This window comes from Rhinopithecus roxellana, chromosome 1, assembly GCF_007565055.1.
Source record: "Rhinopithecus roxellana isolate Shanxi Qingling chromosome 1, ASM756505v1, whole genome shotgun sequence".
NCBI lineage: Eukaryota > Metazoa > Chordata > Mammalia > Primates > Cercopithecidae > Rhinopithecus > Rhinopithecus roxellana.
This window is the reverse complement of record NC_044549.1, coordinates 198421253-198440364: the sequence shown is the minus strand read 5'-3', so window position 1 is coordinate 198440364 and position 19112 is coordinate 198421253. Positions and strand designations below refer to the sequence as shown.

The window sequence follows — 19112 nt, the reverse complement described above, 5'->3', positions numbered from 1 at the left end:
TCCATTCTAAGACAAAGTAATCCGCTAATATTTAGATGAATAGGTCTAGACATTAACATTATTACAGTAAACTTATATAGGTATCCCAATTGAGGTTTAACTGCACTCTAGGTTTGAGGTTTAATTGCACTCTCCCCTCACCCCCAGGATCTCAAAGCCAATCTCTCTCTCCTGGGAAGGACGCAAAGGTCTCTTGGTTACTTGTCTCACCAATTGACTCTAGTCCTTTAAATACTAGAAAGTAAATAGCTGTAAAGATGAGCCTCCATCAGCCAGTTGGGGAGGGGGTGGGCAGTTTGCACCAGATTGTGATTCATTGTCATAGACCATCAAAGTTTCAGGAAGTAGCTTTTGTGGAAAGTGGCACAGAAAATTAGAAGTCCTATAGGTTGCATACATAATTTCTATGTACACAGTATATGTAATTCCTCCCAAATTAGAGCAGATACTGCTTATCCTTCTTTTCCTTTCCAAATGTACATGTATGTATGTAGGTATGTGTGTGTGTGTGTATATATATACACACACATATATATGTGTGTACATAAACATGGATATACATGGATATACACACATAGAAATACACACATATAAACACACACTTCTAAAAGACTTGACACATCACAAACATTTTTGCATGTACTCACTCTTTTCATTGTGTGGACTCCATTTCATCTTATGGATGTACCACAATTTAATCCATCACTAAATATTTTGGTTGATATGAATTTTTCACTATTCTATGCACTTTATTCTTATATCTAGATTATTTCTTTAGGCTGAATTTTTAAAAGTGCAAACTCAAAGGATATGTAAAAAGCATAAGGCTATGTATTACCAGACTGCTTCCCCAAAGGCTGAACATAAACTCCTCCGGAAGTCTGAGTAATCATCCTTGTCTGCACATCTTCCTTGGGTCTTAAACTTGACCAGTTATAAGATTAGAAAATAGCTCTTATTTTAATTTGTGAAACTGGCCCAACTCTCCCATAGAACTGATGTTTATGGTTTCTTTTGAATAAACATAGAAATTGGCCCTCCCAGTCTTAAGAAAGTTACATTTGTCTTATCTGAGTTCCTTTCTCAGGGAACCAACCATCAGGCATCCCAGACAAGATCAAGGAACTAAAACTTACCAGATCATGGCAACTGGACAAGTGAGATGCCAGGCCCCTCACCTGTCACAGCTGCCTAACTGACAACCTGTTTCCTGTTAACCAACTCTTCTTCCTTACCCCTCCCTAATTCCTGTTTTCCCACACATGGTTACCTTTCTTGCTATATAAACTACCAGTTTTAGTCAGTCAGGGAGAAGGATTTGAGACTGATCTCCTATCTTGGCTATGGCACCCATTTAAAGTCTTCTTCACTGGCAATACTCCTTGACTCAGTGATTGGCTTTCTATGTGGTAAGCAACCAGACCTAGGCTGAACCCCTGGTGTTTCAGGAACATTTGCATGTCTCTGATTCCAAGGAGGTTTTGTGCCACTATATTCATTCCTTCTGTGGGGAGCTACTTATGTCCATTTTCCACCAGCCGTGTTTCTATCCTTCTCATAAGGATAAATTGCAGTGGTAAAATACTTTGTCATCAGTCGCAAATATTTCCCCCTGTTGTTAGAATTTTTGTTTTTAATATTGTATAATCTTCCCTTATGGGTTCTAACCTTTATATCAAGATATTTTCAAAGAGTCACATAATCTCAAGTTTTTTTATGTATTTGTATTTTTTCTTCTCCTGAAAAAAAAATATTTATTTTTTTAGACAGAGTCTTGCTCTGTCGCCCAGATGTAGTGCAGTGGCGTGATCTCATCTAACTGTAACCTCCACCTCCCAGGTTCAAGTGATTCTCAGGCCTCAGCCTCCTGGGTAGTTGGGATTACAGGTGTACACCACCACACCTGGCTAATTTTTCTAATTTTTTGTATTTTTAGTAGAGACGGGGTTTCATCATGCTGGGCAGGCTGGTCTTGAGCTCCTGGCCTCAAGTGATCCACCTGCCTTGGCCTCCCAAAGTGCTGGGATCACAGGTGTGAGTCACCGTGCCCATCCCTCCTTTTGTTTTATTAGAGATGGGGGCTCTTGCAACATTACCCAGGCTGGACTTGAACTACTGGACTCAAGCAATCCTCCCACGTCAGCCTCCTGAGTAGCTGGGACTACAGGCATGTGTTACCATGCCTGGCTTGTATTTTTATTTTCTAGTACTTATATGATGTCATCATTTGTACAGAACTCTAATCCATGTAAGAATTGTTTTGGCTTTCATATCTTTTCAAATTGGTCAGACAATTTTCCCAACACATATATGGACTAAACCCACTCTTTCTTCACTGTTGAGAAATACTTCCTTCTTTTTTTTTTTTTTTTGAGACGGAGTCTCGCTCTGTCGCCCAGGCTGGAGTGCAGTGGCCGGATCTCAGCTCACTGCAAGCTCAGCCTCCCGGGTTTACGCCATTCTCCTGCCTCAGCCTCCCGAGTAGCTGGGACTACAGGCGCCCGCCACCTCGCCCGGCTAGCTTTTTGTATTTTTTTAGTAGAGACGGGGTTTCACCATGTTAGCCAGGATGGTCTCGATCTCCTGACCTCGTGATCCGCCCGTCTCGGCCTCCCAAAGTGCTGGGATTACAGGCTTGAGCCACCGCGCCCGGCCGAGAAATACTTCCTTTACCATTACACTGAATTCCTTCATATTTACTGCTGTCTATTTGTGGATGTTCAAAGTTTTGCAATGATCTCTCTCTCATCAGTCCAACACTGGATATGGTTATCATTTATTAGCTTCCAAATCTCTCTGCATTATTGTTTTTCTAAGTTTTGTTGGTAACTCTTGTGTATTTTTTTCAAAGGAACTTTAAAATCATCAGTTTTTTATATTGGGATTTGAGGCCAGGCATGGTGGCTCACACCTGTAATCCTAGCACTTTGGGAGGCTGAGACAGGGGAGGATCACTTGGGTTTAGGAGCTTGAAACCAGTGTGGGCATCATAGTGAAACCTCGTCTCTACAAAAAAATACCAAAAATTATCCAAGCATGGTGGTGCACATCTGTAGTCTCAGCTACTTGGGAGGCTGAGGTGGCAGGATCACTCAAGCCCAGGAGTTCAAGGCTGCAGTGAGCCATGATCACATTACTACACTCCAGCCTGGGTGACAAAACAAGATCCTGTCTCAAAAAAATAAAAATTAATAAATTGGAATTTGAAGTAGAATTACATAAATTTCTGTTTCTAAAACGACAGGGTCTTCCTGTCCAAATCTTCCTTTAGATCCTTTTATTGAGGTCTCTTTTCATGTTGCTTGGAAAGTTTTATGTTCTTAACAATTGTCAAATATTCTACCTAAGATTTTGATATGCTATAGTATTTCTTTTTTTGAGATGGAGTCTCGCTCTGTCGCCCAGGCTGGAGTGCAGTGGTGCGATCTCAGCTCACTACTGCATCCAATTAAATGCAATTTCCACTCTGTTCCCCTCACAGGGGTCAGTTATAGGAAGTTAACGTGGTGTCACCAAAAATGACAGAAAATAGATTAGCTAGATAAAATACAATAATTTTGGTGAACTTATTATACATGACTACTTGTATCATTATACATTATACAATAATACATTAGTAGTATATAAATACTATCTCCTCAGAGGAGACAGTATACGTATAAGACTGCCAGAGCGGGAAGCTTGGCAGCGTGAACGTGTGTGGAGTGTCTTAGGCACAGCAAGCAGTCAGGGTGGCAGCATGAGGTGCAGGCAGTGAGGTAGAGGTAGAGTGAGCCTGTGTAGTGAAGCATCTTGAGGAACATCAGCTGTATAAGGATTACTTCTTTAAAAATCCTGTATTTATTCATTAATAACTTCCACACACAAATACACATTGTCAGGCCTCTGAGCCCAAGCCAAGCCACCGCAAGTATACGCCCATGATGTGATGCCCAGATGTGACTTGCACATATATACCCAGACGGCCTGAAGTAACTGAAGAATCACAAAAGAAGTGAAAATGCCCTGCCCCGCCTTAACTGATGACATTCCACCACAAAAGAAGTGAAAATGGCCGGTCCTTGCCTTAACTGATGACATTACCTTGTGAAAGTCCTTTCCCTGGCTTATCCTGGCTCAAAAAGCTCCCCCTCTGAGCACCTTGTGACCCCCACTCCTGCCCGCCAGAGAACAAATCACCTTTGACTGTAATTTTCCTTTATCTACCCAAATCCTATAAAACGGCCCCACCCTTATCTCCCTTCGCTGACTCTCTTTTCGGACTCAGTCCACCTGCACCCAGGTGATTAAAAAGCTTTATTGCTCACACAAAGCCTGTTTGGTAGTCTCTTCACACGGACGTGCATGACACACATATTGACAAGTAATAAGGCAAACAAGCTGTGATGCGTTAATACCAACCTCTATGTCCTCAGAAAGTATTCTCAGCCTCAGGGTTTCTTTCAGATCCAGAATATCCACTTCCTGCCTCTTGATCAACACTCTGCTCTCTTCTCTGTCAACCAAAGCAGAGTTGTATTTGCACTGTAGAAAAGAAAGTCATGCTATAAGAGCTGTTTTATTACCTGTTTGTTTCTAGATTAAAATAACAAGAATGAGTCTGGGTTCCAAGGTGATGACAAGATTAACACAAGGTAATTCAATAAATACTTGCTGACTGAAGGAATAGAAGAATACATGCATCAGTGGTGAAGAGAAATGGAAAAGTCCTCTAAGTATCAGTGAAAAAAACATCGGGTTTGTCATCTACTGCCTTCAAAAATAAACATGGAGTGCAGCAAGCTCCCTGTAGAGCAGAGGAGTGAGGAGGAGTGACAAAAGACTTCGCCTTGACCCAGAGGAGAAAAGCATCAACACTGAACTCAGATACATGCTGACAAAATAAGTAATTAACTTTAGGAAATGATATTATATCCAATATTGGGGAAACAAACTCACTTTCTAAATTATTAATGTCTCTGAATTTAACTACAATGTGCTACTGTGTTACTTTTTCCTCAAAGTCACTAAAGAACACTACATTTCCCTTAACTGTCATGGCCAACAACCAGCCTGTTTCTTATCCAGTTTATACCGGCAATTCCCAAACAGTGCACAGAGAACATTGTCCCAGATCAGTGAAACCTGAGAAACACTGCAGCCTACATTGTCTCCCGGAGATACATACTACACACTTCCGTAATAATGACTCTGCAAATCCTACAAACACACAAACCTGTTGAGCTTTATTTAACTAGAATTTCCAAACTTATTTGACCACAGAATCTTTTTTTCTGGTGAAGCATATGTTAATCTCTTGAAAAGTCTGTGAAGTGTCTCATGTTCAAATTTAACATCTTGTTGGTGACCGAACTTACATTGATGTCCTTCAGTTCTTCTTTCAGGGTGTCTACAGTTTCTGTTTTCTCACAGACCGATGTTCTTAGCTCCTGGATCTGGTTCATGAGGTCAGCTACAACTTTCTGATGAGGACAGAAATAATATCTTCATACCCAATGACATTGAGGAGAAGAAAAGTTTTAAACAGTAAATCACCTTTCCTAATGGCAATATGGTAAGTCAATTTTATTTTAGTAAAAGGTCATATGTCACATTAGTATCAATTTATATATATTGTCAGGCCTCTGAGCCCAAGCCAAGCCACCGCAAGTATACGCCCATGATGTGACGCCCAGATGTGACTTGCACATATATACCCAGACGGCCTGAAGTAACTGAAGAATCACAAAAGAAGTGAAAATGCCCTGCCCCGCCTTAACTGATGACATTCCACCACAAAAGAAGTGAAAATGGCCGGTCCTTGCCTTAACTGATGACATTACCTTGTGAAAGTCCTTTTCCTGGCTTATCCTGGCTCAGATACTCACTGGAGTATATATATATATATATATATTTTTTTTTTTTTTTAATTTTGAGATGGAGTCTCACTGTGTCACCCAGGCTAGAGTGCAGTGGCGCGATCTCGGCTCACTGCAAGCTCCACCTCCCGGGTTCACGCCATTCTCCTGCCTCAGCCTCCCAACTAGCTGGGATTACAGGCGCCTGCCACCACGCCCAGCTAATTTTTTGTATTTTTAGTAGAGACGGGGTTTCACCGTGTTAGCCAGCATGGTCTCGATCTTCTGACCTCGTGATCTGCCCACCTCAGCCTCCCAAAGTGCTGGGATTACAGGCATGAGCCACTGCTCCTGGCATCAATTTATATTTTAATGGCTTTATAATTTTTTTTTTTTTTTTTTTTTGAGACAGAGTTTTGCTCTTGTTGCCTAGGCTGGAGTGCAATGGTGTGATCTTGGCTCACTGCAACTTCCGCTTCCCAGGTTCAAGCAATTCTCCTGCCTCGGCCTCCCGAGTAGCTAAGATTACATGTGCCACCACACCTGGATAATTTTGTATTTTTAGTAGAGACAAGGTTTCTCCATGTTGGTCAGGCTGGTCTCGAACTCCTGACCTCAAGTGATCCTCCTGCCTTGGCCTCCCAAAGTGCTGGAATTACAGGCGTGAGCCACTGTGCCCAGTCTATCATATTTCATTTAATCATTTGTTTTGGTGTTATGAATGTATATGAGCTAGACATAGAAGAATTTTATACCTAATTTTAAACTTGGACATGTATACTATTTTTATTATTCTAGTTAAAGTCAACACCAGGGATTTGAAAATTTGTATCATGGGACTTCGAGTCAACAAGAAAGGGTCACAATAATATCAGCATCCTAGTTAAAACCGTAGGATGCGTTTTAGAAACATTGCCATCCAAAGTGACAGTAGTTTGTACTTGAAGTTACATGGAAAATTAACTTCAGTGGAAGACCTCATTCTCTAGCAACCTTGGAAGATGAGCAAGGCCTAACTGCATACAGAAATATTCATACTATCTATTGGTCACCCTGGGGGTGCAAGAAGAGGTAGGAGAACAAAATGTTAAACTAGCATTTATAAGAAAATGCACAGAAAGATGTAGCTTCAAATTCTACCAACCTTATCAGAATCTCTAGACTTTTCCAGGGAACTGATCACTTTTTCAGTAGCAAGCAAGCTTTCTTCTAGTTTCTGCACTTTTGCCATCTATGGTGAAAAAGAAATATTTTTAGAAGAATAATTAAATCAAAGTTAACCATATACACAGATAAACAAGTTGAAAGCAGCTTCTCATATTATAGAGTCTACGCTAGGAGTAATACTTGAAAATGATAAATCAGGTTGAAAGGCAGTGATTTTGTGCTGTCTACCAGGAGACTACCAACAAATTATTATTGTAACCCTCTGGGAGTTAGAAAAACAAGAGTTGAAAAACAATAGGCCGGGCACGGTGGCTCATGCCTGTAATCCCAGAACTTTGGGAGGCCAAGGTAGGTGGATCACTTGAGCTCAAGAGTTCGACCCTGGGCAACATGGTGAAACCCCATCTCTACAAAAAATACAAATATTTAGCCAGGCATAGTGGTGCACGCCCATAGTCCCAGCTACTCGAGAGGCTGAGGTGTGAAAATCACCTGAGCTTGGGAAGTCAAGGCTATAGTGAGCCATCACTGTGCCACAGAACTGCAGCCTGGGTGACAGAGAGAGACACTGTCTTAAAAAAAGAAGAAAATAATAATAATAATAATAATAATAATAGAACCAGCCCCAAATTCCATCTCTTTCTTACTAATTTCCAACATCTGCAAGCTGAAATCATTTTTATAATAAGCCTCTTTAGGGATCAGGAATAAAAGTTATAAACTTCAAATTCTAGAGTTAGAGTAATAGGAAATTTACCTGCTGCTCACACTTGGCCATCTCTTTCTGTTTCTCCTGACGTACAGCCTCAAGAACTTTTAAGATTTCTCTGGAAGAGAAGAATTATCTTTTACCCCTGACTTCATTCAGTGAAAACAGGAACTGAATCTGTTAGTACAGAAGAGATTAAGTGCAAATGAACTTTGTTAGGCACACACTTGGTGTCAGGCATTACCTTCCAGTGGGGATCAGAAATTTGAACCCATTTCTTCAACAATTATTCAATGAGAACCCATTTTTGTGCCATGACTGTTTTTCCTCAGAGTGTTCAGTACTCCTAAATATAACATATATAATATAGTATTTGTTTATTACCTGTCTCCCTGTGCTAGAATTTAAAATCCATGAGGACAGGGATGTTTTTGTTCACTGTTTCACCTCTAAATGTTCTGGCATTCACCAGATCAGTGCCTGGCTTGTTGGATATCAGTAAATGTTTGAATGAATGAGTAAATGTCAATTGCTTGTCTCTCAACTGGATGTATGCTCTACGTTTACCACTGTATACCAGGGCCTGGAAGAAAATCGACCTCATAGGAAGAGCTCCATAAGTACCTACTGAATAAACAAATTCTTCTCATTAGAGTGACTCTCAGCCTAGTGATTGAGGAGATTCACTGAGATTACCAAGGAGAGGAATTTGGAAAGAGGGAAGAAATATGGCAGCATTCCTGTTAGGGGACATTCCTGGTGGAAAAAGATTTGTAGACACAGAAATAAAAATCTGTCTCCTCCTTCCAATAATAAAAGGAATAGTTAGAAGTCATCTTATTATATATTTGCTGTGATTTATTTACAGAAGGCCCTGAGTTCTGATTACCACCAATTCCTATTCATTTAAAAGTACTATAGCTAGTTGTTAAATGTTTTGAAAAATTAAGTTTCTCCACATAGCCATTTATACAAAAGAACCTGCTGTTCCTTTTGGAATGCTTTAAAAAAATAACTCTTTACAGGGTACTGGCAATAAAAAAAACAAGATTAAGAATGTGGTATTAAACAATATTCTAGTATGCTAGTAGAAAACATAAATAGCACTCACTTAGAACTGTTTTCTTTATCTTCTTCAAACTGTAATGATAATTTGTTATTGCGTTCTTTTTCTGCCTCAAGAAGCTCCATCAAATTCTAAAAGACAACGTTAGATTTTAAGTAACTGTTACTAGTAATGCGCAGTCAACAAACATGTCAAGTACCTTCTATGTGGCAAGCACTGTGGGCAAGTATAGCAAGGAAGGAGGAAAGGACAGTCCTTGTCCTACACTCAAAAGGACAGTCACAGATGCAGGACAAATTCACCAACCAATTCCCTTCTTAACGTACGTTCAGATCAGATTTCAGAGTTTCATTTTCTTTTTTGCAGTTTTGGAGGTTTCTTGAAAGTTGGTCAATTTCAAATTTCATTACTTCCTGTAAGTTGTCATAGGAATCCTGTAGGCAGGCTTTGCTCTCAAGCAGCTTTTCGTTTTCTAACCTTTATAAGGAAAATATTTTAAAAATGGTAAATAAACATTTAATGTATTTCTATTAATCAGATCATCTGCACTTCAATTTATCCCATCTACAGCCCATTCCCAACTCACATAAGCCTCAAGTGATATAAGGCTCCTTATGGACCTGTGTGAAATGTCCATAATGCACAAACATGTGAGACACACTGGACCACAGAGTAGTTTGGTAGGAACAGAAAAGACAAGTAGAAGCATTAGCTTGCAGGCATCACTTCCTCATTCTCTCCCCATGGCTTCAACCAGACATGCTTAATTGATTAGCAATTTATAGTGATTAGACTCATTTAGGGGTTTCCAGACCTAACCCTCACGTAAGCCAGGCACTGGCTGTTAATTTCCAAGTTTTATTGATAGCTCAACTCCAACTATTCATACATCCTCTCAGCTCTAGGAACATCAAGATGACAATGTGACTTTGATTTGAGCAAGAGAGAAAATGTCTTTGGCAGATAATTACTGCTTTTTTTTGGTTTTCATCCTCTTATTTCCCTCGAGTAAGCTGTAGCACCCCCAAGAATCCAGAACTTAGCCAAGAACTACCACACAATCAATCTGACCTCTGGATCATTCAAAACAGATGTCCTAGCTTATGTACAGAAGGTTATATTATAATGGAATATCTGGAATATTATATATTATATATGGAATATCTGCTATACTAACTCAAAGCAGAGCAGAAGCAGCAAATCATAAAGTGGTATAAATCAGTTGCTAAAAATAGATACATGGGCAACAGATGGTAGGGAAGGGGAACATATTTACGCATTTATGGCACAAACTATACAGATATAGATATATAAAGTAGACAAAATAATTCAAGAAACACGTAGCAGTGTCGTGCTGTTTCATTCAGAGGCCTTAACAACCACTGAAGGCCACAGTGGAATACAAGCAGGCCAGTAAATGATGTACTTAAACTGGAGACACTGAGAAGGTTAAATTGTGTTCAGTGTATTTAAAAAGCTAGGAAGAGGCTGGGCACAGTGGCTCATGCCTCTAATCCCAGCACTTTGGGAAGCTGAGGTGGGTGGATCGCTTGAGCTCAGGGGTTTGAAAACAGCCTGGGCAACATGGCGAAACTCTGTCTCTACAAAAAATAGAAAAAGTAGCTGGGTGCACTGGCATGTGCCTGTAGTCCCAGCTATGTGGGAAGCTGAGAGGGGAGGACAGATTGAGCCCGGGATATTGAGGCTGCAGTAAGCCATGTTTATGCCACTGCACTCCAGCCTGGGTGACAAAGTGAGACACTGTCTCAAAAACAAACAAACAAACAAACCTAGGACGTATTTAATGATGAAAACAGAATTTAAGTACATACCAAAATATAGTGGATTCTTAACATTTTTTGATGTAGTTCAACTCTGACATATAAACATTAGGAAATTAAGATCCCATGAGATTAGTGACTTCAAAAAATATCACACAAAATAGTTTGAGGTGAGGCCAAGATCATCAGATCCAGTGATTCAGAAGTTAAAACAAATGCTAAGTGTAAGAGAAGGCAACAGTGCACCTGTGATAAGTTATCGATAAATTACCTATTTTGTTTAACTAATTTGAGTTGTGTTACATCACTTGCACTTCAAGTACATTACCGGCCAATCAGAGAGCTAGATAAGTGGACTTGGTGCTGGGGAAATGGGACAGGGTGGTGGAGGCTGTGCTGACCCAGACAGCACGTTCTGTTTCTAAATAGAAAGGAGTGAGTTTTGCAGCAACTGATGCTGCCATGCAGGGATGTGGGCCTAGTGGTACCAAATTGTATGATTTCGCTACAGAATGCTGAAATATAGATTTTTATAAGAAAACACTCAATTTTTAAAATGCTATGTTCATTTATTTTTCTTTAGCCACTGGGCAGGCCTAAGAAAAATGTATGTGAATTAGGCAAGATGGCCAAATAGGAACAGCTGTAGTCTGCAGCTCCCAGTGGGATCGACACAGAAGACAGGTGGTTTCTGCATTTCCAACTGAGGTACCTGGTTCATCTCACTGGGACTGGATGGACAGTGGGTGCAGACCATGGAGGGCGAGCCAAAGCAGAGCAGGTGTCGCCTCACCCGGGAAGCGCAAGGGGTTGGGGAATTTCCCTTTCCTAGACAAGGGAAGCCGTGACAGACTGTACCTGGAAAAATGGGACACTCCCTCCCTAATACTGAGCTTTTCCAATGGTCTTATCAAATGGCACACCAGGAGATTATATCCCGCACCTAGCTTGGTGGGTCTGATGCCCATGGAGCCTGGCTCACTGCTAGCACAGCAGTCTGAGATCGACCTGCGAGGTAGCAGCCAGGCAGGGAGAGGGCCATCAGCCATTGCTGAGGCTTGAGTAGGTAAACAAAGCAGCCTGGAAGCTGGAACTGGGTGGAGTCCACCACAGCTCAGCAAGGCCAGCTGCCTCTATAGATTCCACCTCTGGGGGCAGGGCACAGCTGAGCAAAAGGCAGCAGAAACTTCTGCAGACTTAAACATCCCTGTCTGACAGCTCTGAAGAGAGCCATGGTTCTCCCAACATGGTGTCTGAGCTCTGAGAATGGACAGACTGCCTCCTCAAGTGGGTCCCTGACCCCTGTGTGGCCTAACTGGGAGACACCTCCCAGTAGGGGCTGACTGACACCTCATACAGGTGGGTGCCCCTTTGGGACGAAGCTTCCAGAGGAAGCATCAGGCAGCAATATTTGCTGTTCTGCAGCCTCCGCTGGTGATACCCAGGCAAACAGGGTCTGGAGTGGACCTCCAGCAAATGCCAAGAGACCTGCAGCTGAGGGACCTGACTGTTAGAAGGAAAACTAACAAACAGAAAGGAACAGCACCAACATCAACAAAAAGGGCATCCACACCAAAACCTCATCTGCAGGTCACCAACGTCAAAGATCAAAGGTAGATAAAACCACAAAGATGGGGAGAAACCACAGCAGAAAAGCTGAAAATTCTAAAAACCAGAGCGCCTCTTCTCCAAAGGACTGCAGCTTCTCACCAGCAACAGAACAAAGCTGGACAGAGAATGACTTTGACAAGTTGACAGAAGTAGGCTTCAGAAGGTCAGTAATAACAGACTTCTCTGAGCTAAAGGAGCATGTTTGAACCCATTGCAAGGAAGCTAAAAACCTTGAAAAAAGATTAGACAAATGGCTAACTAGAATAAACAGTGCAGAGAAGACCTTAAATGAACTGATGGAGCTAAAAACCATGGCACAAGAACTTCGTGACGCATGTACAAGCTTCAATAGTGGATTCGATTAAGTGGAAGAAAGGGTATCAGGGATTGAAGATCAAATTAATGAAATAAAGTGAGAAGAGAACTTTAGAGAAAACAGAGTAAAAAGAAATGAACAAAGCCTCCAAGAAACATGGGACTATGTGAAAAGACCAAATCTACATTTGATTGGTGTACCTGAAAGTGACAGGGAGAATGGAACCAAGTTGGAAAACACTTTTCAGGATATTATTATCCAGGAGAACTTCCCCAACCTTGCAAGGCAGGCCAACATTCAAATTCAGGAAATACAGAGACCACCACAAAGATACTCCTCAAGAAGAGCAACCCCAAGACACATAATTGTCAGATTCACCAAGGTTGAAGTAAAGGAAAAAAAATGTTAAGAGCAGCCAGAGAGAAAGGTCGGGTTACCCACAAAGGGAAGCCCATCAGACTAACAGTGGATCTCTTGGCAAAAACTCTACAAGCCAGAAGAGTGTGGGGGGCAATATTCAACATTCTTAAAGAAAAGAATTTTCATATCCAGCCAAACTAAGCTTCGTAAGTGAAGGTGAAATAAAATCCTTTACAGACAAGCAAATGCTGAGAGATTTTGTCACCAACAGGCCTGACTTACAAGAGCTCCTGAAGAAAGCACTAAAAATGGAACGGAACAACTAGTACCAGCCACTGCAAAAACATGCCAAATTGTAAAGACCATCGATGCTAGGAAGAAACTACATCAACTAACGAGCAAAATAACCAGCTAACATCATAATGACAGGATCAAATTCACACATAACAATATTAACCTTAAATGTAAATGGACTAAATGGTTCAATTAAAAGACACAGACTGGAAAATTGGATAAAGAGTCAAGACCCATTGGTGTGCTGTATTCAGGAGACCCATCTCACAGGCAGAGACACACATAGGTTCAAAATAAAGGGATGGAGGAAGATCTAGCAAATGGAAAGCAAAGAAAAGCAGGGATTGCAATCCTAGTCTCTCATAAGACAGACTTTAAACCAACAAAGATCAAAAGAGACAAAGAAGGTCATTACATAATGGTAAAGGGATCAATTCAACAAGAAGAGCTAACTATCCTAAATATATATGCACCCAATACAGGAGCACCCAGATTCATAAAACAAGTCGTTAGAGACCTACAAAGAGACTTAGACTCCCACACAATAATAATGGGAGACTTTAACACCCCACTCTCAATACTAGACAGATCAACGAGACAGAAGGTTAACAAGGATATCCAGAACTTGAACTCAGCTCTGCACCAAGCAGACCGAATAGACATCTACAGAACTCACCACCCCAAATTAACAGAATATACATTCTTCTCAGCACCACATCGCACTTACTCCAAAATTGAACACATAGTTGGAAGTTAAGCACTCCTCAGCAAATGTAAAAGAACAGAAATCACAACAAACTGTCTGTCAGACCAAAGTGCAATAAATTAGAACTCAGGAGTAAGAGATTCACTCAAAACCACACAACTACATGGAAACTGAACAACCTGCTCCTGAATGACTACTGGGTAAATAACGAAATGAAGGCAGAAATAAAGATGTTCTTTGAAACCAATGAGAACAAAGACACAACATACCAGAATCTCTGGGACACATTTAAAGCAGTGTGTAGAAGGAAATTCATAGCACTAAATGCCCATAAGAGAAAGCAGAAAAGATCTAAAATCGACGCCCTAACATCACAACTAAAAGAACTAGAGAAGCAAGAGGAAACACATTCAAAAGCTAGCAGAAGGCAGGAAATAACTAAGATCAGAGCATAACTGAAGGAGACAGAGACACAAAAAAACCCTTCAGAAAATTAATGAACCCAGCAGCTGGTTTTTTGAAAAGATCAACAAAATTGATAGACTGCTAGCAAGACTAATAAAGAAAAAAAGAGAGAAGAATCAAATAGACGCAATAAAAAATGATAAAGGGGATATCACCACCAATCCCACAGAAATACAAACTACCATCAGAGAAAACTATAAACACCTCTATGCAAATAAACTAGAAAATCTAGAAGAAATGGATGAATTCCTGGACACATACACCCTCCCAAGACTAAACCAGGAAGAAGCTGAATCTCTGAATAGACCAATAACAGGCTCTGAAATTGAGACTGTAATTAATAGCCTAGCAACCCAGAAAAGTCCAGGACCAGATGGATTCACAGCCGAATTCTACCAGAGGTACAAAGAGGAGCTGGTACCATCCCTTCTGAAACTATTCCAATCAACAGAAAAAGAGGGAATCCTCCTTAACTCATTTTATGAGGCCAGCATCATCCTGATACCAAAGCCTGGCAGAGACACAACAAAAAAAGAGGATTTTAGACCAATATCCCTGATGAACATCAATGCAAAAATCCTCAATAAAATACTGGCAAACCGAATCCAGCAGCACATCAAAAAGCTTATCCACTACAATCAAGTCAGCTGTATCTATGGCATGCAAGGCTGGCTCAACATATGCAAATCAATAGATGTAATCCATCACATAAACAGAACCAATGACAAAAACCATGATTATTTTAATAGATGCAGAAAAGGCCTTTGACAAAATTCAACAGCCCTTCATGCTGAAAACTCTCAATAAACTAGATATTGATAGAATGTATCTCAAAATAATAAGAGCTATTTATGACAAACCCACAGCCAATATCATACTGAATGGGCAAAAACTGGAAGCATTCCCTTTGAAAACTGGCACAAGACAGGGATGCCCCCTCTCACCACTCCTATTCAACAGAGTGTTGGAAGTTTTGGCTAGGGCAATCAGGCAAGAGAAAGAAATAAGGGGTATTCAATTAGGAAAACAGGAAGTCGAATTGTCCCTGTTTGCAGATGACATGATTGTATATTTAGAAAACCTCATCATCTCAGCCCAAAATCTCCTTAAGCTGATAAGCAACTTCAGCAAAGTCTCAGGATACAAAATCATGTGCAAAAATCACAAGCATTCCTATACACCAATAATGGACAGAGAGCCAAATTATGAGTGAACTCCCATTCACAACTGCTACAAAGAGAATAAAATACCTAGGACTCCAACTTACAAGGGATGTGAAGGACCTCTTCAAGGAGAACTATACTACAAACCACTGCTCAAAGAAATAAAAGAGGACACAAACAAATGGAATAACATTCCATGCTCATGGATAGGAAGAATCAATATCGTGAAAATGGCCTTACTGCCCAAAGTAATTTATAGATTCAATGCCATCCCCATCAAGCTACTAATGACTTTCTTCACAGAACTGGAAAAAACTACTTTAAAGTTCACATGGAACCAAAAAAGAGCCCGCATTGCCAAGACAATCCTAAGCCAAAAGAACAAAGCTGGAGGCATCATACTACCACGACTTCAAACTATACTACAAGGCTTCAGTAACCAAAACAGCCTTGTACTGGTACCAAAACAGAGAGATAGACCAATGGAACAGAACAGAGCCCTCAGAAATAATACCACACATCTACAACCATCTGATCTTTGACAAACCTGACAAAAACAAGAAATGGGGAAGGATTCCCTATTTAATAAATGGTGCTGGGAAAACTGGCTAGCCATATGTAGAAAGCTGAAACTGGATCCCTTCCTTATACCTTATACAAAAATTAATTCAAGATGGATTAAATACTTAAATGTTAGACCTAAAACCATAAAAACCCTAGAAGAAAACCTAGGCAATACCATTCAGGACATAGGCATGGGCAAGGACTTCATGACTAAAACACCAAAAGCAATGGCAACAAAAGCCAAAATAGACAAACGGGATCTAATTAAACTAAAGAGCTTCTGCACAGCAAAAGAAACTACCATCAGAGTGAATGGGCAACCTACAGAATGGGAGAAAATTTTTGCAATCTACCTATCTGACAAAGGGCTAATATCCAGAATCTACAAAGAACTCAAACAAATTTACTAGAACAAAACAATCCCATCAAAAAGTGGGCAAAGGATATAAACAGACACTTCTCAAAAAAAGACATTTATGCAACAAACAGACACATGAAAAAAATGCTCATCGTCACCAGTCATCAGAGAAATGCAAATCAAAACCACAATGAGATACCGTCTCAGACCAGTTAGAATGGCGATCATTAAAAAGTCAGGGAACAACAGATGCTGGAGAGGATGTGGAGAAATAGGAATGCTTTTACACTGTTGGTGGGAGTGTAAATTAGTTCAACCATTGTGGAAGACAGTGTGGTGATTCCTCAAGGATCTGGAACTAGAGATACCGTTTGACCCACTGATCCCATTACTGGGTGTATACCCAACGGATTATAAATCATGCTGCTATAAAGACACATGCACATGTATGTTTATTGTGGCACTATTCACAATAGCAAAGACTTGGAACCAACCCAAATGTCCATCAATGATAGACTAGATTAAGAAAATGTGGCACACATACACCATAGAATACTATGCAGCCATAAAAAAGGATGAGTTCATGTCCTTTCCAGGGACATGGATGAAGCTGGAAACCATCATTCTCAGCAAATTATCACAAGGACAGAAAACCAAACACCGCATGTTCTCACTCGTAGGTGGGAACTGAATAATGAGAACACGTGGACACAGGGCGGGGAACATCACACACCAGGACCTGTCGGGGTGGGGGGCTGGGGGAGGGATAGCATTAGGAGAAATACCTAATGTAAATGATGAGTTAATGGGTGCAGCAAAGCAACATGGCACATGTATACCTATGTAACAAACCTGCACGTTGTGCACATGTACCCTAGAACTTAAAGTAAAATAAAAATTAAAAAAAAAAAAAAAAAAAGAAGGAAGAAGCAGCAGATAAATATGGGATTTTGCCTAAAACTCAAGCTATTCAACATTCAGTGAGATAGAGATATGGCAAGGAAAGGTTACAAATGTCATCACTTTCTCTGTTATGAAAATGAAACTATTGTCAGTATTTCATTAGTAATAATTACGCATTTTTTCATTTTACAAATAGAAATGAATCTTATAATTAAAAAAAAAAAAGGAAAAATGTATGTATAGATGGCTCTGGCCTGCACATCTCAAGTTTTCTTCCTCTCTTTCAATTTCTGGTTGTATATCCAAAAAACACTCAACAGCTACAGATTTTAATCTTTGTAATGTCTACAAAAATTAAACTCAAGGCTGCCTATTAGTAGCTTTTCCAGAGCAAACAGTTACATTTACATCACATTCACAGTATAACATTCATGTCCATTATTAAATTATGGCTACAGACACAGGAGACATTGTCAAAAAGTGTTATGTTATACAAAAGGTTGAAATTAGCAAGAAGAAAAAAAGAAACAGTAAATAACAAAGAAGAATCTATTTACATGTGAGATTACATTTGTGTCAAGATTACCAGTACTGACCAATCAGCCAGCCTTTGTAGAGTTAGTGTGCACAGCAGTGATGACTATTGTTTTAGTTTATTTACCTTACGCTGTCCTTTCTTCTAGTGAGAGCACACCTTTCCTTCCAGAGCAGGCACATTACTCTATGTTGGGCCAGTGCCATCTCAAACCTGGTAAGGGACTAGTCCAAAGGGGAGCAGATGACTCAAGCAAAACCAATTCAGATTTTCTCTGGGATAATACATGGCTGTTGGGAGAGAGAATTTCTTTACAGGGGTTTTTATGCTGGGAACCAAAATATGGAGCTGTGTGAGGCAATCTGTTCCCTGTCACATAGAAGAAGGACCTCAATAATAGGAGGGAATAAGAGCAATACATAGAGCAGAGCAGAGCTGAGAGAGACAGAACACTGACAATATTGTTTGAGACTCAGACTAGTCTGTTCCTGAAACTAAAATCACCTCTGGGACTTCCCAATATTGGAGCCAATAAACTATCTTTTTTATTTGTTTAACTGCTTTGAGTTGGGTTTAACACTTGTAACTTCAAACAGTCGTAGGTTACAGCCAATTAGGCAACTTGAAACCATAAGAAAACAACTCTACCTGAGATTATCTAATTGAAGCTGTACATGCATGTGTCTTTCGGAAAGTTTGTTGAATTCTTTCTCCTGACTCGTTTTGAATGAACTATACTCCAATTTCACTGAAGAAAGCTCCTTGTCAGCAGAATGAAGGACTACTCGCAGGTCGTGTACCTCACTTTTCAAAACTAAAAAACAAAACATATCCTCAATAGGTTTCTTAAAGCAGACAAATTTCATAGGTACTATTCCCACAATTAGCAAAATCAAGTCGAAGAGACTATTTTAAGGAAAAATGTTGAAGAATTAAGTGGTGGGTACCTAGCAGCACTGAGATTTCTGTTTCCTTCCTCTCCCTTGCACATGGTTTTTGGTAAATTCCTACTGAAAGAGAGTTAACATCTGTCCCTGACTTACAGGTCACTTGACTTTGCTAGATTTCTCCTGTAAAATGTGCTTCAAAACTCCTAACATAAAGGCAGGCACAGTGGCTCATGTCTATAATCCCAGCACTTTGTGAGGCTGAGGCAGGCAAAATGCTTGAGGTTAGGAGTTCGAGACCAGCCTGAGCAACATGGCAAAACCCTGTCTCTACCAAAAATACAAAAAATTAGCTGGGTGTGGTGGTGAGCACCTGTGGTCCCAGCTACT

General features: G+C 40.3%; 1 protein-coding gene across 1 annotated transcript in view; it reads right to left on the bottom strand.

Annotated features, from left to right (window-relative positions):
• Positions 1-19112, bottom strand: part of KIF15 (kinesin family member 15) — an 89237-nt gene that overhangs the window by 15424 nt on the left and 54701 nt on the right. Inside the window, exons 20-26 of the mRNA XM_010374378.2 lie at positions 18484-18649; positions 9106-9256; positions 8825-8910; positions 7762-7831; positions 6982-7068; positions 5358-5462; positions 4402-4524 (exon numbers count right to left, since the gene is read on the bottom strand). Of these exons, the coding sequence (XP_010372680.1) occupies positions 4402-4524; positions 5358-5462; positions 6982-7068; positions 7762-7831; positions 8825-8910; positions 9106-9256; positions 18484-18649 (788 nt within the window). The remainder of the gene's footprint in view (positions 1-4401; positions 4525-5357; positions 5463-6981; positions 7069-7761; positions 7832-8824; positions 8911-9105; positions 9257-18483; positions 18650-19112) is intronic.